At 45.8% G+C, this 18,482-nt stretch overlaps 1 protein-coding gene across 2 annotated transcripts in view; it reads right to left on the bottom strand.

Annotated features, from left to right (window-relative positions):
• Positions 1–2,388: 2,388 nt before the first annotated feature.
• Positions 2,389–18,482, bottom strand: part of DNMBP (dynamin binding protein) — a 122,276-nt gene continuing 106,182 nt past the window's right edge. For both annotated transcript variants that reach the window (XM_083149543.1, XM_083149544.1), the window contains 11 exons: positions 17,350–17,497; positions 16,655–16,672; positions 16,291–16,490; positions 16,034–16,164; positions 14,598–14,702; positions 13,109–13,237; positions 11,581–11,913; positions 8,969–9,151; positions 8,653–8,851; positions 6,699–7,246; positions 2,389–6,000 (listed from right to left, as the gene is read on the bottom strand). In XM_083149543.1, the coding sequence (XP_083005669.1) occupies positions 5,815–6,000; positions 6,699–7,246; positions 8,653–8,851; positions 8,969–9,151; positions 11,581–11,913; positions 13,109–13,237; positions 14,598–14,702; positions 16,034–16,164; positions 16,291–16,490; positions 16,655–16,672; positions 17,350–17,497 (2,180 nt within the window). In that variant the 3' untranslated portion in view covers positions 2,389–5,814. The remainder of the gene's footprint in view (positions 6,001–6,698; positions 7,247–8,652; positions 8,852–8,968; positions 9,152–11,580; positions 11,914–13,108; positions 13,238–14,597; positions 14,703–16,033; positions 16,165–16,290; positions 16,491–16,654; positions 16,673–17,349; positions 17,498–18,482) is intronic.

The raw sequence follows: 18,482 nt of genomic DNA, 5'->3' as shown, positions 1-18,482 counted from the left end.
TCTGGGCCCAGAGTTATCCATTACATGCCAACCACTGCACATTGCCATATCAGGTAGTGTTACCAGCCCGGAATGCTGCCTCACTGACAATACTGTCCATGTGCTTGCTGGATCACTGCACCCTACCTGCAATATCAACTTGTCATGTTTCTATGCATTCATTATATGTGTAGGGACCTGGAGCATGGTCACTGAGGTACCAGACAATTGGCATATTGTATTGCTGTATTCCTGCATTATATATGTCAGATATAAATAAAAACATTTTTTTTTACTTGTGTCTGTTATAGATTTATCTGTTTTCTAAAAAGTCATGTGTAAAAATGGGACAATGTAAATCTGTCAGGCGGAATCTGGTAACTCCGATATAACAATGATTATTAGGGTGCAGAGGGTGGAGGAGCTATTGTGCTGGACCTTATAATCCAGGGTCACTGCTGCCTATGTCATTATATTATCCTACTAGCGGCCATGCCCAGTGTTCCCTTGTGTGCGACAGTTCCTATAGTATCGCAGTTATTTCATTCTCTGTGACCTTGCACTGTCCTGCACTGCGCTGCGCTGGCTGTATTCGCCCCACGCCAGCTCCTGTCTTTACACATTATCCCCCAGCCCTTGCCCACAGCAGGATAAACCACTGTAGTGATGTTCATCACAAGATAGATTCTCCCGGCATCGGCTTGCAGCAACCGGGAATAGGGATGGCCATCGACTATTGATGAAATTAATCGATAGTAGAATAGTTTTGCCATCGATGGGGAGAACCAGATGACACCCCCCCCCCCCCCATATCAATGCCACTGCACAACTAAATCATTTTTTTTAATGCTCTTGAAGGTGCAGATGCCCATTAAGCCACGCCTCATCAATGTCCTGATTGGCCTATGGGCCGGTCAGTCAAATAGAATAGAAATTAGATATTACACTGCCATCGATGACTATTTGTACTATCGCCATCGATACTCGGGAATCAGCATACGCCTTCACACACTTTCTTCTCCCCTCCCCGGGACTCCCGCTGGCTAGTTTCACAGGAGCCCAGAGGCGGGTTTAGAAACTGCGTGAAGGCTTCTGCGGATTCCCGAAGGCAGCGTGTTGCACAGTGCTGTCGATCGCCAGCAGGAACCATCGCCAGAACATATTACATAGATAATGACTTGTGTCGTCCCTTGTTGTGGGCGCCATCGCAATACAATCGCTGCACGTGCGTACTGCAGCTCAGAAATGTGCAGTAAGAAAACATCGACTGATTTGACTATTGCAGCCACATGTGAGTTATGTGCTGTTATTTGCTTCATACATACCATTGGAGTCTGGGTAACGTTAGGACCTGCCTTATCCATTTGTAAAGAGGATATACTTTACAGCTAGGTCTTTATATACATATATTAGTGCCTTCATTCTCGGTATGTGTGCACTTAGAATTAACTAAAGAGGTCGAAGGTTTGATGTCTTATTGGTGTATTACACTAGGAGGCGCTCTTCAACTCTTCTTTGCTAATGAGTTATACAAATACCATTTAGCATTTTTACCTCAAAGTGCTTTACGTTTGCATTTACAGCACAAAATACAAAGTAATCCTAACAGAACAGAGAAGTAATCATCTGGGGGGTGTGCTATATTACGTCGACAGCAAAGGACGACAGGAGTGTTTACATTTTTTTTTGTACCAATTTGGACACGAGTCTGTGGATCCTCAATATGTGTACCGCTTCGCACACCATGCTTCGGGACAAGCGTCTCGCTGCTCTCTGTTGGAGTGCACATTGATTAAAAGTTTGAAAAACTAAAAAAAAAGAAAACCCCAAAAACGCATGACATTTTCATGTGTCCACCATATGATTTTCACATGTCCGCCATATGGTTTCTACCTCATAGCTTTGACATTTTGGGTTGTGGATTATTTTTGGGAGCTAAGGGAACATTAGTGAAATGCTTGCGAAAAAAAGGTACTGTAAGGTTTGAATGTGTTGTGAAGGATCCGAGATATAAAAGTCTGATTGATTTACAGAGCTTTGGGAATACATGCTTACTCGCCTGGAAGTTGCGGGAGTCTCCCGGTTATTCTGTTAGTCTCCTGCACCCCCTAATGAGCATACAGCCTGTACCTGTACCACCTACTTTCTGGTGAAGCAACAGGTTGGACGAAATGCTGCAAAACTAATTTAGCCCCGCCTCTTCCATTCAAACCTGCATACTGCAACATTTTGCTGCTATTAGAGAGTGGCCTAATGACGTGATAGCTCCCCCCCCCCCCCCTCCCATACAATAATACCAACAATTCTGCTAATCTCTTAATATAACATGATTGTATGGGTCAGTGGCCCCTTAATAAGCTGACCGCATATTATACAGGAAGTGGGTGCGAATGAAAAACAAACAGAGCAGGAATTGTATCTGAGGTTTATTGGTTCCATTCTACAGCATTGCACAATTTCATCAAACTTGCCTTTCCTTACAGAACCGCAGCCTCTAGAAATTAGCAGGAATCCCGCTACCTCTCTCTGGTTTCACAAAAAAAAAAAAAACTCAACTGTATAAAAATACACAAAAAAGGTAATATACAAATTTTGTTCTAAAACAGAAAACGAAATCAATATAAGAGGTCGTGCTCTCTAAAAAGGTGCCTATCAGAAAATGTGCAAAGGCTACGTTTTTAAAAACATATACAAAATAAAAATACATCAGTGAAATTTAACAGAATTCCGCCCAGATATTACACCCCCTTCAGTAGTCAAATCCACTTGTCTCACTTGCTACAAGCTGCTTGTCTGTGTGATACACATAGTATATAATGCTTCATTTCATAGGAAATTGTATATTTTACAAAACGTCTCTTGCTTGATCCTTGTAATGCAACGTGGGTGTTGGAAAGGATCAATGCTGACATGAAACAGTAACGGAAGAGAGGATTCGGAGATTTCATGTTTGTAGAAGAGTAGGATTCATTTTTCTGTTAATCTCTGTATCCAGGTAGCCAAGGTTGACTGTTTAACCTCTAAGGTAGGGCTACGTTATATTATTGCAATCTTCAATGTGATTTAGGGCCCGATGTAGCAAGCTTCAAAAAGTGATAAATTGGAGAGCGGTAAACAACCAGCCAATCAGCTCCTAGCTGTCATTTTTCAAATACAGCCTGATAGTTAGGAGCTGATTGGCTGGCTGTTTATCACTCTCCGTTTTATCACTTTTTGAAGCTTGATACATCGTGCCCTTACTGCAGTAACTTTAAAATTGCTGTTTAAGGAAACATTTTGAAATCTGAGCAACGTAAACCTGTAATACTGCTTCTTCCCTGCACTCAGCACCACACACGGGAAAAGGGTGACATTATCTATAAGGTGTGCCCAAATGACAAGGAGGCTTTTGCAGTAGCGGCGCTGTGTGTAATCGCAGTGGGTTAATGTGTTTACCGATAGATGGCGTGGCGTTTTTCCCAGTTGCACATGTTTAGTAAATGGCTTCGCCTCAGGTTCTTCATTCCTAGAAAGTTGTTTTGCGCGTTCGGATGCATGATGGGTTCCTCCGGATCAGCGCAAAGAGAGGTTATCCGATTTCATCACGCAGAAGGCGACCAGGCTTCAGAAATTTATCGCAGGATTAAGGTGGTGCACGGAGAGCAGTGTCTCGCACAGTGCCACGTTGTCCACAACCCTATCACAATTTCTGGGTGTGGAGGATCTCATTGGTCAGGAGAATCAGCACCACCGCAAAACAACTTTCTAGGAATAAAGAAAATGAGGCGAAGCCGTTCACTATACTGGGAAAAACACCACGCCATCTATCGGCAAACACATTAACCCACTGCGGTTAGATACAACGCCGTTACAGCAAAAGTCCTTTTCAGTTGGGCACACCTTACATAAAGCTCCCTGAAAAGTATTTTTTATTGGCAACATAAAGCAAAGACTTTTATTCTCACGCAAAAGAGTATTATTGAGCTCTCAGTCCCACTTAGATGTTTCTTTTTCATCTTTAAACCTGTATTTGTATTAGTCATCTCATAATTATCTCCATTACAATGTCTCTCTGGGGGGCAAACAAATATGGCTGCCACAGGCAGCTTTTAGCTGTTATTTAAGAGGAGAACGGTGCGAAGGAGGAGGATTCATCAACCAATCAGAGCACAATGGGAATAATTATTATAAAATAATGCGATTTCACCCAGGAACTGCGCCTTTATACTCCTATAATGTATCAGCATTGTTATTGAAATATTCCCCCCAAAATAAAAAAACCACAACTACTCTCTTTAATACAGAGATGCCTTGACGTACGGCCTAGGGGCTTAGCCCTATATCTGCAGATATATGCAACCAAGATCTCTGTATTATCTGATTATTATATGTATATTTCTCATTCAGTGTGCAATTGGGATACAAACTGTTTTTTATCCTAACCAGATTTACCCCTCCCTGTTGGCACCTGAATGACATTACCTCTGATTGAGCAGCTTGCCAATAAAAGTGTTGTGCAGTTGAGAGAGGCATAGATGGGTCAGCATAAGGAGGGATTGCTGACACCTGAGTGCCATTGGAGAAGCCAGGGGTATCTCCAGGTAAGCTGGCTCTCAGATGTTGTAAGCCATTATCATGTGGCCTTACACTGGGCTATTAGGCCCAAAAATGTGTTATTGTGCATGGGATGGGTTTGGGAGTGTGATTCCCTCTTTGTTGGTATGGCTGGTCTGCTCCAGGTTAGCACACCCTAACACTTTATTAACATTTATGTTTTTCCCTATCACATTGTATGTCTTATTTTAACCCCACCTTCACCTCCTTACATAGCACTTATGTGCTTCTTATTAACCCCTACTATCTTTCATTTGTGTGCTGCCCTGGAGTAGTTAGCCTGTGCCGGCATATTGGGGGCCCAGACCCATACCCAGTGTTAGGGACCCCCAGTGACAGAGATGCCTTGACGTACGGCCTGGGGGCTTAGCCTTATATCTGCAGATATATGCAACCAAGATCTCTGTATTATCTGATTATTATATGTATATTTCTCATTCAGTGTGCAATTGGGATACAAACTGTTTTTTCTCTTTAATATTTGTTTAATGTAATGCAATAACCCATTATATGTTTTTAATTATCAGCCCGTCAAAATGACGGAACAAGATAACATTAATGTCCGCGCCTGCAGCTATTGGCCTGCAAACGGAGTAACACTCGAATTGTTCCGTGGGGCGCCACCTAGTGGCCACCGGCTCATACAACACTTGAATTCCCCCCCTAAAGAGGTGAGGAGCAGCGTTATCCTTTTATTATATAACATTTAAGTTTCTTTAGCACAACAAACTCAATCACAGCACCTTACGTGTTAATAATAGTTCTGAAGTCGCTATAGTTGGCTAGGTTATATTTTAACTTTAATGTCAGTAAAAAATATATATATTTTAAAAACTATGAATGCCCTACCTCAGGGTTAGCAACCTGTCTCACTCTAGCTGGTGTAGAACTACAAATCTCAGAATGTCCTGCCAGAGCATGCTGGGCCTTGTAGTTGCTCATCAGACGTTTAGACACAGGTTGCTCAATTCACTCCTATTCGAACAATCTCCTTGTTAGCGTGACAGATAATGTATTAAGTTAGACCTTGTTGTGGGTACAACGCACCAGCCAATAAGCTGCAGGAATACTTGCGAAACAGTCTCTCATTATGACCTCACAAGGCGATCCCAAGTCCAACTGTAGAAAACCACTTTCTCTGTAAACAGTCCTCAATGAGTTTAGCAGCAAAACAAATTGAAAAAAGGCACAAAAGTCCAAATTTGATGCGAGGGCCGCTTAAGTGGTGGAGTGGGCGTGGCCTCACGTGTACTCTGTTTTGCGGATGTAGTTGGAGGGGACATACCCCTGCCTGCCTTCTACTTCAGCCAGCCACCACTCATTGTTCCCGTTCATATCTCGGAACTCCAGTATCTTGAGTCTCTGATTGGCTGTGACCGACAGTTCATTCGGCGAGCGAGCTTTGAAGGAGTATATAGCAAAGTACACCTAAAATCACATAATACAAGACCAATTATAAAGGATGGCACAATGGATAATGAAATACAATGCCGCAGTCAACAATACTTCAATATCTTATCGAAGCCTCTGAGAGCATTTGTTGTGTGTTAGTAAATGTGTCTGCGATATATCTGTGTGTGCATCACTCTTCCAGTTAAAGGGACAGGCAACGGAGGTGGGAACCTGGACTGGACCAAGGGCCTGATTCACACGTGATTGCACGACTGCGAATTCCACACAGCGCCAATTATTGATAGACTGCGCATGGGTATGGCTCGCAGTACACAAGCGGCAGCCGTGCTTCAATCAACTCATGCAACTTTTTCTGTCTGCTGGCCGTTAGCAAGGTGATTGATGGGTAGTGGGCTTGTGGGGGGTGGAAACCGACCGTTTTTTTTTGGGAGTGGCAAGAAAAACGCTTAGTGTGTCAGGCGTGCCAAAGCCTGTTCGGAGAGGGTGCGTGTATTCATCGCAGGCCCCCGAGTAAATCCTGGGCTATGTGGCGGCTGCGATGAGTTGTGGCCAGTGTAAAAATCATTCAATATTGAGCCTGTTGCTATGGGTTTTGTAAATTTTTGAGGGGATGTGCGGCCATGCCCCATAGGTGACCCGAAACCCATTACAATCATGTACCGTGTACTGTAACTGTCGGTCTAAAGTAATTTTCAAGCTAGGGTTAGCCTTACCTGGTTGCCCTCTAGCTCGGAACCATCTGTTTGCTCCAGGTCGCTGCCCGCCGGTGAAGGATCTTTTCTTCTAAATGCTTTGCGGTTAGCATATAAATGCCCTTTGTCCCCGTTTTGTGACGCTGAGTCACCCCCGTTTTCTGGCTGACTGCCCCTCCGGCTGGGGTCATTCTTTTGGGAAATGTCTTTAGTGATCGTGTTCTCTCTGGAATACCCTTGTTCCTTTTCCGTCAGCCGGGGATGGAGAGCGGAGTCTGTATCACTGGCCTTTTTAGTGTCGGAGGAAGCGGCCTTGGATGGGGCATAGGAATCCGCGCGAGCGCTACTTGCGGCAGAGGAGTCCGCGGCAGATTTAGAGGAGGAGAACGTCACAGAGGCGTTGCTCGGGTTGATGGATAAAGTGCTGTTGCTGTTCTGCCTGGAAAAGTTGGGAGATGAGCCGCCGTACCCAGACTCGTTGGAAGAGTGGCTGCCAATGGACGCATCCGAGTGACTACGCCTAGGGTTATATGGTTTCAAGAATGAGCTGTAAACAAATCCCTTGGTCACTGTGGAGGAAAGAAAGCGGATGTGCCGTTATTAGCTGCGGCTTAGTCAGGAGTTTATAAACACCAGATTAACATGTAATTACTGACACAACTCGTGTCTCGTGTGCATTGGATCATCAGCAGTAGGTACCAGGCTGGCCAACCCCATACAAACTTCCAGGACTGACCTCCCAATAAAAGCATACATCTGGTCTGGCCAAACCAGACCACCCGGCTGCTGCACAGGTGCAGCCATTACGAACTGTCACATTTTTAAACATGCTGCATTCATTCCTAAGCAACACATTCTACAGGTCCACAGGTGGCCTGGAAACAACATGAACTATCGGTAGATCGGTCTCGAAGACCGGTAGGGCCACCCGTGGCATACATGATTCAGAGCTTTATTGTACACATTACAATGACAAAAAAAAAAAAAGGGCTTCTGACCATTCTCCACAGTTACCTCAACAACACCTCCAAGTTCCAAATGGCAACTCCCCACACTAAGAGGGGTATTAATAATTCTCAAAATGCTTTTGTCCACCAATATATATTTTACCAAGACCTACCAAATAGCTTTGACGCTTAACCAATTACTTAATCGTTTTAATTGAAAACTTGCCAAAATCAGGCAAAAAAAATTTTTATTTGCTTGTATACGCCAAACAACATTATCTCAGAGTTTCCCAAACTCCACCAGTGCAGTTCAGATTTTCAGGATATCCATGGTTAAGCACAGGTGCCTTAATTATTACTTCGGTCAATCGGATTTAACCATCTGTACTCAAACATGGATATTCTTAAAACCTGGACATCACCCGATTAGTAAACTTTGACTTGGCCAGCGAAGGAATAGCTTAGCCAGGATGCTAGACTCATGGTGGCAGATCACATCCCTCACAGCTGGTAGCCGTGAGTGGTCCCCACACCGGTTCCTTATGTTTCTCAACTGGCTCCATAGGCCCATATTTTGAATCGATCTAACGCGATGTTGTGTTTTAGGGGCTTTAAGACACATTTACTAACAGCCACATTTTGATATTAATGTTTAACCCCTTGATGTTTTACCACAGGTTTGTCCTGCCCCAGCAAAGCCCACCACAGAACGTGCGCCTGAAGATCCCCTGCCGCTGCCCGAGCCACCATTCACAGAAGACAGTGAGGTGGCTGGCTCGGGGCAGCTCCCGAGTCCCCCCAAGATGCGCCAAACATCCTTGAGCCTGCCGCCTGCTCACTGCAACTAATGGCGACAGGGGCAGGGACAGAGGAGCAGATGGCGTACGACCGCCGGAGAGGAGGGGAGTGCAGGCACCACTGGCGCACACCTTTATATTGGTGGTAACACTTCCTTTTTCTGCAAACTATTAGACCCTTTCCTCGAGTCCTATTACCAATACAGACAAGGACAAAGGTTCTTCTCTTACCTCCATTGTCCACCAGCCACCGGTTCTGGCTGCCCATTGGGTCCTGCTGCTTTATTACCGCGACCAGATCCCCCTCCTGGACAGAGACATCCAAGTCCTGCGCTGCATTGAAGTTGCGGTCGGCCTGGAACAGCTTTTCCGGTGGGTACCTGGCCAGTAACAGCGCTCGATGCTCATCCATCTGCACTATGTGTTTGGCCTGTGGAGAGGAAGGGAACGCAGTTAGGAGATGGAATCGCCATATAAAGCCTACACAACGTGGATAATATGCAACCAATGAAATGCTGTTCCCAAGCGACAGCCAAGCATCACTCACAGGGCTCGGAACGATCTTCCTAGCAGACTGGCGTTCCATGGTTTTCCTCTCGAAAGGCTTCTTTGCGGGCAGTGGGGGGTTCTCTGGGAAGAAGGTGAAGCCCTGGAGCTGCTGCAGAACCTTGCCGTGCTCCTCCTGGAACAAAGCAATGATGTTCCCCTCTCGTCCCCCAATCCCCAACAGCTAGGAATAGACAGATTAGTGAGATGTAAAAACACAATACAATTCTCCATATCTATATAATGATGGTGGGTGGCAGTCATGTGTCCAGCATGCACTGTAGTATGTACCTAGCCATCCTTCATGAGAGAACTGGTGGTAGGTATAGCAGGAAGGAGAGGGGATGGGGTGGGCCGAAGTGACCGGGGGTTTGCTGGAATTCTGTACCTCTCTCCCAAACTCTGCACATCTTCAACAAACCTAGCCAAATCTCATCCTAACCCTCTGTTCAATGCTCACTGTCTATCCCCTCTGTGCTATGAGTGTCTGTCTTCCCCTTTATTTATTTATTTATTTATTTGCAGTTTCTTATATAGCGCAACAGATTCCGTTGCGCTTTACAATAGTAAACAGTGATAAAACAAACTGGGTAACAACAGACAGACATGGAGGTAGGAGGGCCCTGCTGCAAGCTTACAATCTATAGGGATATAGGAGGGAAACACAAGGACAGGCACCAGTAATAGCATAGCAGTCCCAACAAGTTACAAGTCCAGAAGGGAAGCTATATAATACATAAGTGCCTCGGAGGGTTATGCATGTAGAACTTAAATATGATAGGCTTGCCTGAAGAGGTGAGTTTTCAGGGAACGCTTGAAAGTTTGGAGGCTAGCGGAGAGTCTAATTGTGCATGGAAGGGCATTCCATAGGATGGGAGCAGCCCGATGAAAGTCCTGTAATAGTGAATGGGAGCTAGTGATCCGCTCAGATGAGAGACGCAAATCTTGTGCAGAGTGGAGTGGTCGAGATGGGAGATATTGTGTGATAAGTGCAGAGATATATGCTGGTGCAGTATGGTTAATAGCTTTATATGCAAGTATGTAAGCTCTCACAAGCAGGGCCCTCTTCCCTTATGTGGTTTTCCTTCTCTTAATTAAACCAAAGAAAACAGAATCGGGTGCAAAACACCTATAATACAATATATCGTCTTAAGTAAATCTTTGATGGTGCCAAATACTGCGGTTTTCGGCCACCCTGATACTTAGGAGTGTATTCAATGACTTTTGCAAGCTGTGACAGCTCGCAGGGTCAGTATTCAATTGACCCCTAGGTTTTTGTAGCGAGGGAGAAACGGCGCGTGCGGCTGCTAAAACAGCGAGACTCGCTCCCTTAGCCGTGAGCCTTAGCCGTGCGTATATAAAGCTGGCGGCGGCAGCGGGAGGTCCCTGCAGTCAATAAGAAATAACGAGCGCTATCCGCCGGGCTATGCGGAAGCGCTTCTGTTTTGGAAACACTGGCCGCATGCTGAGATTCAGCCAATCAGCGTGCGCCGTGCGGCCAGTGTTTCCAAAACAGAAGCGCTTCCGCATAGCCCGGCGGATAGCGCTCGTTCTTATTGACCGCAGGGACCCCCCGCTGCCGCCAGCTTTATATACGCACAGCGCCGCAGGACAGGTACCCGGGCGGCAGACACCGGGGCGCCCCCACCCCGACTTGCCTGGGGCACTCCGGTGCCTTGCACCGGCCCTGCGTCTGCGGATGCAGCAATATCTATGCTCCCTGTATTTGTCTTCAACTGTAAGTCACTGTTTCCTGTTTTGCTTTTTGGTTTATGTACTCTGTAATTGGGAGCTGCGCATCCCTTGTGGTGCCATATAAATAAAGAATAAAAATACTAGTAATACATAAGTATCCTCTGCCATTACTAGATTTGTGGCAATACAGATTGGGTAATTTTACATTGGGTAACATTACGGTACAAATATTTATGAATTTATAATGCGTCAATTACATAATTGCTCCCGTAAATGATAAACACTTATGAGTCACTTAAGTGGCGCTTTTGTAAAACGTTGCAAAAATCCAGAAGGTTACTTCATACAATTATCCCGAGGGTGTATTACTCTCTAAGGGCCTGATGTATCAAGCTTAACAAAGTGATAAAATGGAGAGTGATAATCCGCCAGCCAATCAGCTCCTACCTGTCATGTTACAGGCTGGGTTTGAAAAATGACAGGTAGGAGCTGATTGGCTGGCTGTTAATCACTCTCCACTTTATCACTTTTTGAAGCTATCTGACCCACAATGTGACAACCATTTACAGACGTATCCTTTACGCAAGTTTAATGGTCGTGTATTAGGAAAATAAATTTCGCTCTTGAAGACGTCATGACTAGACTGTTAGTAAATGCTACAATCCTATTAAACGCCTGGGAGATACCGCTGTATTATATATAGGACAAAGGTTGTAGCCCAACAATACAGCATGTCCGGCACAACTGATACTGTATCTGTTACATCCTACGGGCAGGAGAGTGAAGCCTGTTTATGATACACAAATGACTTTACCACTGTTTAATATTAACTACACAACAATGTCACCTACATTGCTGAGAACGCAGTTGGGTGTAGACAGAAACATTTACGCGGAGCCACCAGTAAACTGAACTTACAGCTAGAAGAGGCTTCAGTTCCTCCAAGGCCAGCTTCACAAAGTCACAATGGGCGTTGGCGTAGCCACGCACGCAGCACGCAAACAGCTCTTTGGCGTAGTTGTGAAACTTGGGCAGTTCGTCCAGAAGTTGGGCGTTGAGGGCCTCGTAGTTGTTCCTGGCTGACTGCAGCTCGTCCAGCGTCCTTTTGTCCTTCAGTTTCTCCGCTTTCTCCGTGCAGTTGTGGAAGTCCAGCAGTTTGTCGAAACGTTTCTGCACCAACTTGTGGGGGCCGGCAAACATGGTGAGGAGCTGGTTCAATGGGGAGATGACCAACTTGTCGGTCCGCTCTTTCTGTATGGGAGAAGACGACAAACCTTCATGTTACACAATGGCCTGTGCTGTCTAGAGAGGACGCGGATGCCTGTGCATCTAGAACCTGGGAATAATTGTGTTTTTCATGCAACGTTTATGGCACTCTTTGCAAAGTCGCTGCCGAATCTCGCGGCACACCTTCACCGGAACGCGGTATATAAACAAGGGAAAACAGCTGCGATATATAAACAGTGTAATAACGATGATGTGCAAGATCCTCAAAATAGCCGCTAAAAATGCCGGCGCCGCTCAACCGCAAAATAACCTCCATTCAAAAGTCTTATCGATGTGAACTTCTATCATTTTTTGTTGCGATATATAGTCATTACATGGTAGCATTTTTAAGCGAATATACTACTTTATGAGGATTATACAGGCAAAATACATTAAAATGACCCCAAAATATTAAAAAAGGTGGAAACTACAGATATCAGGCAAAAAGTTGCAGCGTGAGGAAAATTTGCTATGAACATAAAAAAAAAGTTGAAACGGACTGTTGGACACGCTTTGGCAAATGGCGTATCTAACATGGTATAAACAATACAAACAAACAAAAAAACGGACGAAATCCCCATAAGGCGGTGATATCGTTTAACCCTTTGAGTGCCGGTGTGAAAATTGTCAAGCAAGCATTTTAATTCGTCATCATAACCTGTAATGTTTACCTCATATAGGTAATATAATCTTTTTTTTTTTTTACACAATATTTTCTATTTGAATTTATATAACAAATGTGAGCGACGCCGGCGTTTTTAACAGATACATACAGATAGCAGATATGCTGAACATCTCTCAGAGATGCTGGCACTCAAAGGGTTAAAAGCACCGTCTCTTATATTACTGTCCTCTTTATCTACATGTGCGCGTTTTTATGACCGTTTAATGGGCCTCTCTGTACACGGCACGCCCAGATCATGTTAACAGGCTGGAAATAACCAAGCAGAATTACCAGCAATAAATATTACATGCAAGTCAGTGCCCTGGGAATAGAAGTCGCTGCTTATAAGTCATTAAAGTGCCCTTGTGCCCTGCAAGGATTGGAGGCTGAAATGCGCACAATCGCTCCCTAGGAACCGGCATCAGGCTGCATTCCCAGGAATACCGGTACAGCCGGGACATAGCTGCGCCTGTATTACAGTCATTCACCAGGCCATTAGACAGGAAGAGCACTCACAAAGTCGGTGAAGAGTTTCTCGCTGATGTGACGATGCGCCTTCTGAAACTTCTCCAGGTCACTGGTTCCTTTGTCTGCGTACAAATCCCACATACTCATGGCAGCCAGGACTTTCACACAGGCAGATTCCTACAACACACAAGGAAAGCAGCGCTTGGGAACCTCTCTCAGCAGGGAGACAGAACCCATCCTGTCTGCCCTCGCTTATACGGCATGTCCGGCAAGGGAACGCTCACAGTGAGTCTTTAGGACAGGCCTGTCCAAACTATGGCCCTCCAGCTGTTGTGAAACTACAAGTCCCATCATGCCTTGCCACAGTTTTGCTATTAGGGAATGCTAAAACTATGGCAAGGCATGCTGGGATGTGTAGTTTCACAACAGCTGGAGGGCCACAGTTTTGACATGCCTGTTTTAGGAGAATCATTCAGCTAAATGATCTGCTTCATAATAAGGGACTGAATAATAACAAAGAAAACCCAAAATGAAAGTTCCCTCTTAAGTTCCTATAATAATTGTATTAATAATAATAATATTTAACAATAATGTAATTAATGTTAAATTATAAATACATAATGTTAATATACAATATTAGTATGTTCTGCAGAACATATGTTGCACAATTTCTATGGTCTCAACGTACACCAAGATTTGGCAACTTGAAACAGAGATGGAACTACTAGGCCCAGCATGCACTGATCGGGGGAACACACAAGCTGTCTACCTCCTGTGGCTACTGGCCCGACACTTATGGCTTGCCTGACACGCAATATACTACACGGGGGGGGGGGGGATTTATTAAGCTTGGTGAAGTGATAATGTGGCTGGTACTTTATAACTGGCCAATCAGCTTTCAACTGTGTAGTTACAGGCTTGGTTTGAAAAAATGACAGTTAGGAGCTGATTGGCCGGTGATAAAGTACTAGCCACTTTATCACTTCACTTAGCTTAATAAATCTGCCCCGGAATTCTTTATCCACTTAGCACTGCGAAAACCTCAAAAATGAAAGCACACGGTTTACCTTCCTGACTGTGAAGCATCTCATAGGGAAACCAAACGGTATAGGGTCACTAGGTCGAAATTGGGATGGTCGACATGGGGTTTTCACATTTTTTTGTAGCTGGCATGTGCCGACAGGTGGTATTTCATGACCTACCATCCACTAGAGCATGGAGGGAGAATATAATAGTGTGCCAAGCGTAGCGAGCCATGCAAGGGGATACCGTGCACTTTTTCGGTGTCCTTGTCGACATTAGGTACAAAAAAAACGCAAAAACCCATTTTGACCTTTTGACTGACGACCTAATGCTTGTGTTTACCTTTGAACCCTGTCGACCTAAGCCATGTCAACGTTCCAACTGAATCATATCAGACCCACAGATTCTAATTAAGAGGCTACATGTAGAAAGTGGCTGGAGATTTGGACTTGTGTGACAGATGAACTATGGGCAAGTTGTGCAAGATTTACCAGCCGGCTACTAAAGGCCTCACCCTAATGTGCTGGAGATACACAGACAGGTCGCGGATGAAGGACTTGATCAGCCTCTCCTGCATCCGGAAGTTCTTCTCGGTCTCCTCAAAAGCTTCATCTTTTATCTGTGGAATATGGAGACACATGAAGACGGTTAGGGAAAGGGGTTTGTGTACATGTGCAGGGTAAGGCAATGAGGAGGTCAAACATAACAATGTTAGAGCTCAATTAAAATAAGTTATGTACCCTACACTCAGCGGTGGCAGCCATTTATATGCTCAAACATTACTCTTTAGAATGCAGCCTAGGAACGGACTATAACCAGCGTGTGAGTGAAGTATCAGGAGGATACCTTACTGAAAGCAAGAGCATGAGGAGGAGCGCGAGGGAGAGCATGAGGAGGAGCATGAGGAGGAGCGCGAGGGAGAGCAGGAGGAGGAGCGCGAGGGAGAGCGCGAGGGAGAGCGCGAGGAGGAGCGCGAGGGAGAGCGCGAGGAGGTGCGCGAGGAGGTGCGCGAGGGAGAGCGCGAGGAGGCGCGCAAGGAGGCGCGCGAGGGAGAGCGCACGAGGAGGCGCGCGAGGGAGAGCGCACGAGGAGGCGCGCGAGGGAGAGCACGAGGAGGAGAGCGAGGGAGAGCAAGAGGAGGAGAGCGAGGGAGAGCAAGAGGAGGAGAGCGAGGGAGAGCAAGAGGAGGAGAGCGAGGGAGAGCACGAGGAGGAGAGCGAGGGAGAGCACGAGGAGGAGAGCGAGGGAGAGCACGAGGAGGAGCGCGAGGGAGAGCACGAGGAGGAGCGCGAGGGAGAGCACGAGGAGGAGCACAAAGGAGCGCGAGGGAGAGCACAAAGGAGCACGAGGGAGAGCACAAAGGAGCACGAGGTGGAGAGCGAGGGAGAGCACGAGGTGGAGAGCGAAGGAGAGCACGAGGTGGAGAGCGAAGGAGAGCACGAGGTGGAGAGCATGAGGAGGAGAGCACGAGGAGGAGAGCGAGGGAGAGCACGAGGAGGAGAGCGAGGGAGAGCACGAGGAGGAGAGCGAGGGAGAGCACGAGGAGGAGAGCGAGGTACAGCATGAGGAGGAGAGCGAGGGAGAGCACGAAGAGGAGAGCGAGAGAGAGAAGGAGGAGGAGAAGCGTGAGGGAAAGCACGAGGCAAGCGATAGGATGAGTATGATGAAAAGCAGGAGATTGAGAGCAAGACTGAGAAGAAAGTGAGTAAGAGCAAGGCGCATATTTAATAATGTGAGGGTTTTTAGAAGAGGGAATGTTGCCCACAGCAGCCATTCAGATTATTCCCATTATCTTCTGAAAAATGCTAGATAAATGATAAGCATAATCTGTTTGGTTGCCATAGGTAACATCTTCACTATATCATGTGCTAGAATGTCATGGTGAGCACAGGAGCGTGTTTCGGAGAGCACAATACAACCTGCGGGGAACCGGCCGCCTTCTGTCATTACCTGAGGGGCGAGTCCGGTGAGATGCTTCAGGTGGCTGCTGACACGGTTGGACTTCTTGATGATTGAATGGATATTTAGTTTATATATTTTGTCCATTAAACTTTCTTCATCACCTTTGCGGTACTTTACAACTAAAAGAGACGGACGGATTCTGAATTACTTTGACAGGTTTAGAATCCTCTTTATGGATGACAGAGAACACTTTACGGAAACATTTATACTAACACTCTAGAACCTCCGCCTTCTCCACAACTCACCCAGATCCTTCCTTCGCTTGTACTCATTTATGTTGACGTTAATCTCCTTCACAGCGCGTACGGCCTCTTTAATAGGGGCCTTGTCTGGGTGGGAGTCGGGGGTGGCTCCCAGCAGTTCCATGAGGAGCAGAGGGTAGCGCATGATCCTCTGCACTGGTTTGATGAGAAACGAGCCCAGGTTTATATAGTTGGTACAGCCCCTGTGGAAAAAGATAAAAGGGGGTCAGAGAGTCCGGAACGTAGATGATGCTACACGGAGTCAAATGAGAGCAAATCACTGCATAGGAGGCTAATTACACAATAATAGATCTAAATGATTAGAGATACGGTCTAAGACATTGAACAGACAATGAGAGACACTCACCATTCTTGGTAAAGGCTCCTGCGTCACCCAAAATCATAGAGAGAGAGAGAGAGAGAGAAAATAAAAGACATTATTACCACCCTAGCTAAATAAATCTTTCCAGGAGAGAGAAAACAGGCGTTATGTAAAAGAAACCCAAAGACAGAGGACATGACTTGCTTAGGAAGAATGCTAGAAAGCGGGAGGTGTATCAAACCTTACAGAGAGAGAAAGGGGCGATTCATACTAATTTGGTGCCAGCCCCGATGTTCGTGGTTTGCGCATACCCCAGGAGCGAACGATTTTGTTGTTCACTCCAGGAGGAGGTGGGAAGGGGCCGATATCAGCTAAACAACGCTGGATGTTCCCCTGCTGATGCAGGTGCATCGATGACAGGTTGGGGTGGGTGGCTGATGTCATATTACGTCAGCAGCTGCCCCAAATTCGTAGGACAGCGTGTAACTGAAAAACCAGTCCAGGATAACTTTTCATTACAAAACAGCAGAAAATGTATCGACCATCAAAGGATTTTTCGGCCGCATGCAACGGGATGCGTTAGCATACACATCCCCTAGCATGCTAACGAGGGGATTCGCGCGGGGGGGGGGGAAACTACTGGAGTGGGCATAGTAAGCGAGGGAAACGAAACCCCTATGGCTGGCAGCGGACTGTGTTCTATGTAATCAGTGGCTGGAGATTAGTCCTACAGTCCTCACCTGACCGTCTCCATACACTCCTGCAGGGGTTTCTGGAACTTGTCGTCCTTGTCATAGGCTTCCAGCAGCGCGAGGGTCTCCTCGTGGTTCTGACAGTACTCCTTGTACACGGATTCCAGCTCCACGCGGTGCTCCAGGAATATAACACCTGTGTAGAGATGGGATTAGTCAGACCGACATTCTTCCGGGTAATTTGCGGTCGGCGGTACACACAGCCAGATGCGCAGATGTATCAGCTGTGCTGCAGCGTCGGCACGTTGTGTCTGAATAACATCGTTCACAGACCCATCCGGTCTACACACCTGCCGACCCGCTAGTGATATAGCATAAGTTTGCGCAAACGGATGATATAATCGCTCAGTGTGTACCAATTACTCTTCCTAAGGCCCAATTTTCCCTCACCTCCGAGGATGTGGAGAAATAAAGTCTATTTGACGAAAGTAAAATTCTATGTACACTCCTGGAAAACAAGGAACGTGGCCTCATTGTACCTTCTCTGAATCTTATTTACATTATCCCATCCCACAAAACCACATCCTCATTGTGGGGTAAATGTATTTTGCTATCTATCCCCATAAAAAATGTTATGTGCAAAATCAGTGGCGTAACTATAAAATTTGCTCCCCCAAGCCAAAAAAGTTTCCTGCCCCCCCCCCCCCCCATAGCATTCTTGTTTCTCGACAATATGGCTCCCAGTTTTAACAGTAAAAATGTGCCCCACCATTAGATATTTTCAAAGTAAAGAATGCGCACATTTCAATAAAGTATGTGCAGCCTCGCTTCAAGGGTTAATGCCCTTTACAAAAATGCTGCACACTGCAATGCCCATTAACAATAGGTCACCCATCGTAATGTCCCTTAAGCATTATGCCACACATCGCAATGACCATTACACAATGGACCTTATTCTAGTTCACTCTTAGAGGCAAATTGCTTCTTAGCTGGACAAAACCATGTGCACTGCAGGTGGGGCAGATGTAACTTGTGCAGAGAGAATTAGATTTGGGAGGGGTTTTTCTTCAAATTGAGATCTATATTGCAGTGTAGAAATAAAGCAGTCAGTATTTTCCCTGCACAGAAACAAAATAACTTACCCAAATCTAATTCTCTCTGCACATGTTACATCTGCCCCC

This window comes from Crinia signifera, chromosome 6 (assembly GCF_055691185.1).
Source record: "Crinia signifera chromosome 6, ASM5569118v1, whole genome shotgun sequence".
Taxonomy (NCBI): Eukaryota; Metazoa; Chordata; class Amphibia; order Anura; family Myobatrachidae; genus Crinia; species Crinia signifera.
The sequence above is the reverse complement of the archived record's forward strand: the minus strand, read 5'-3'. Positions and strand labels throughout refer to the sequence as shown.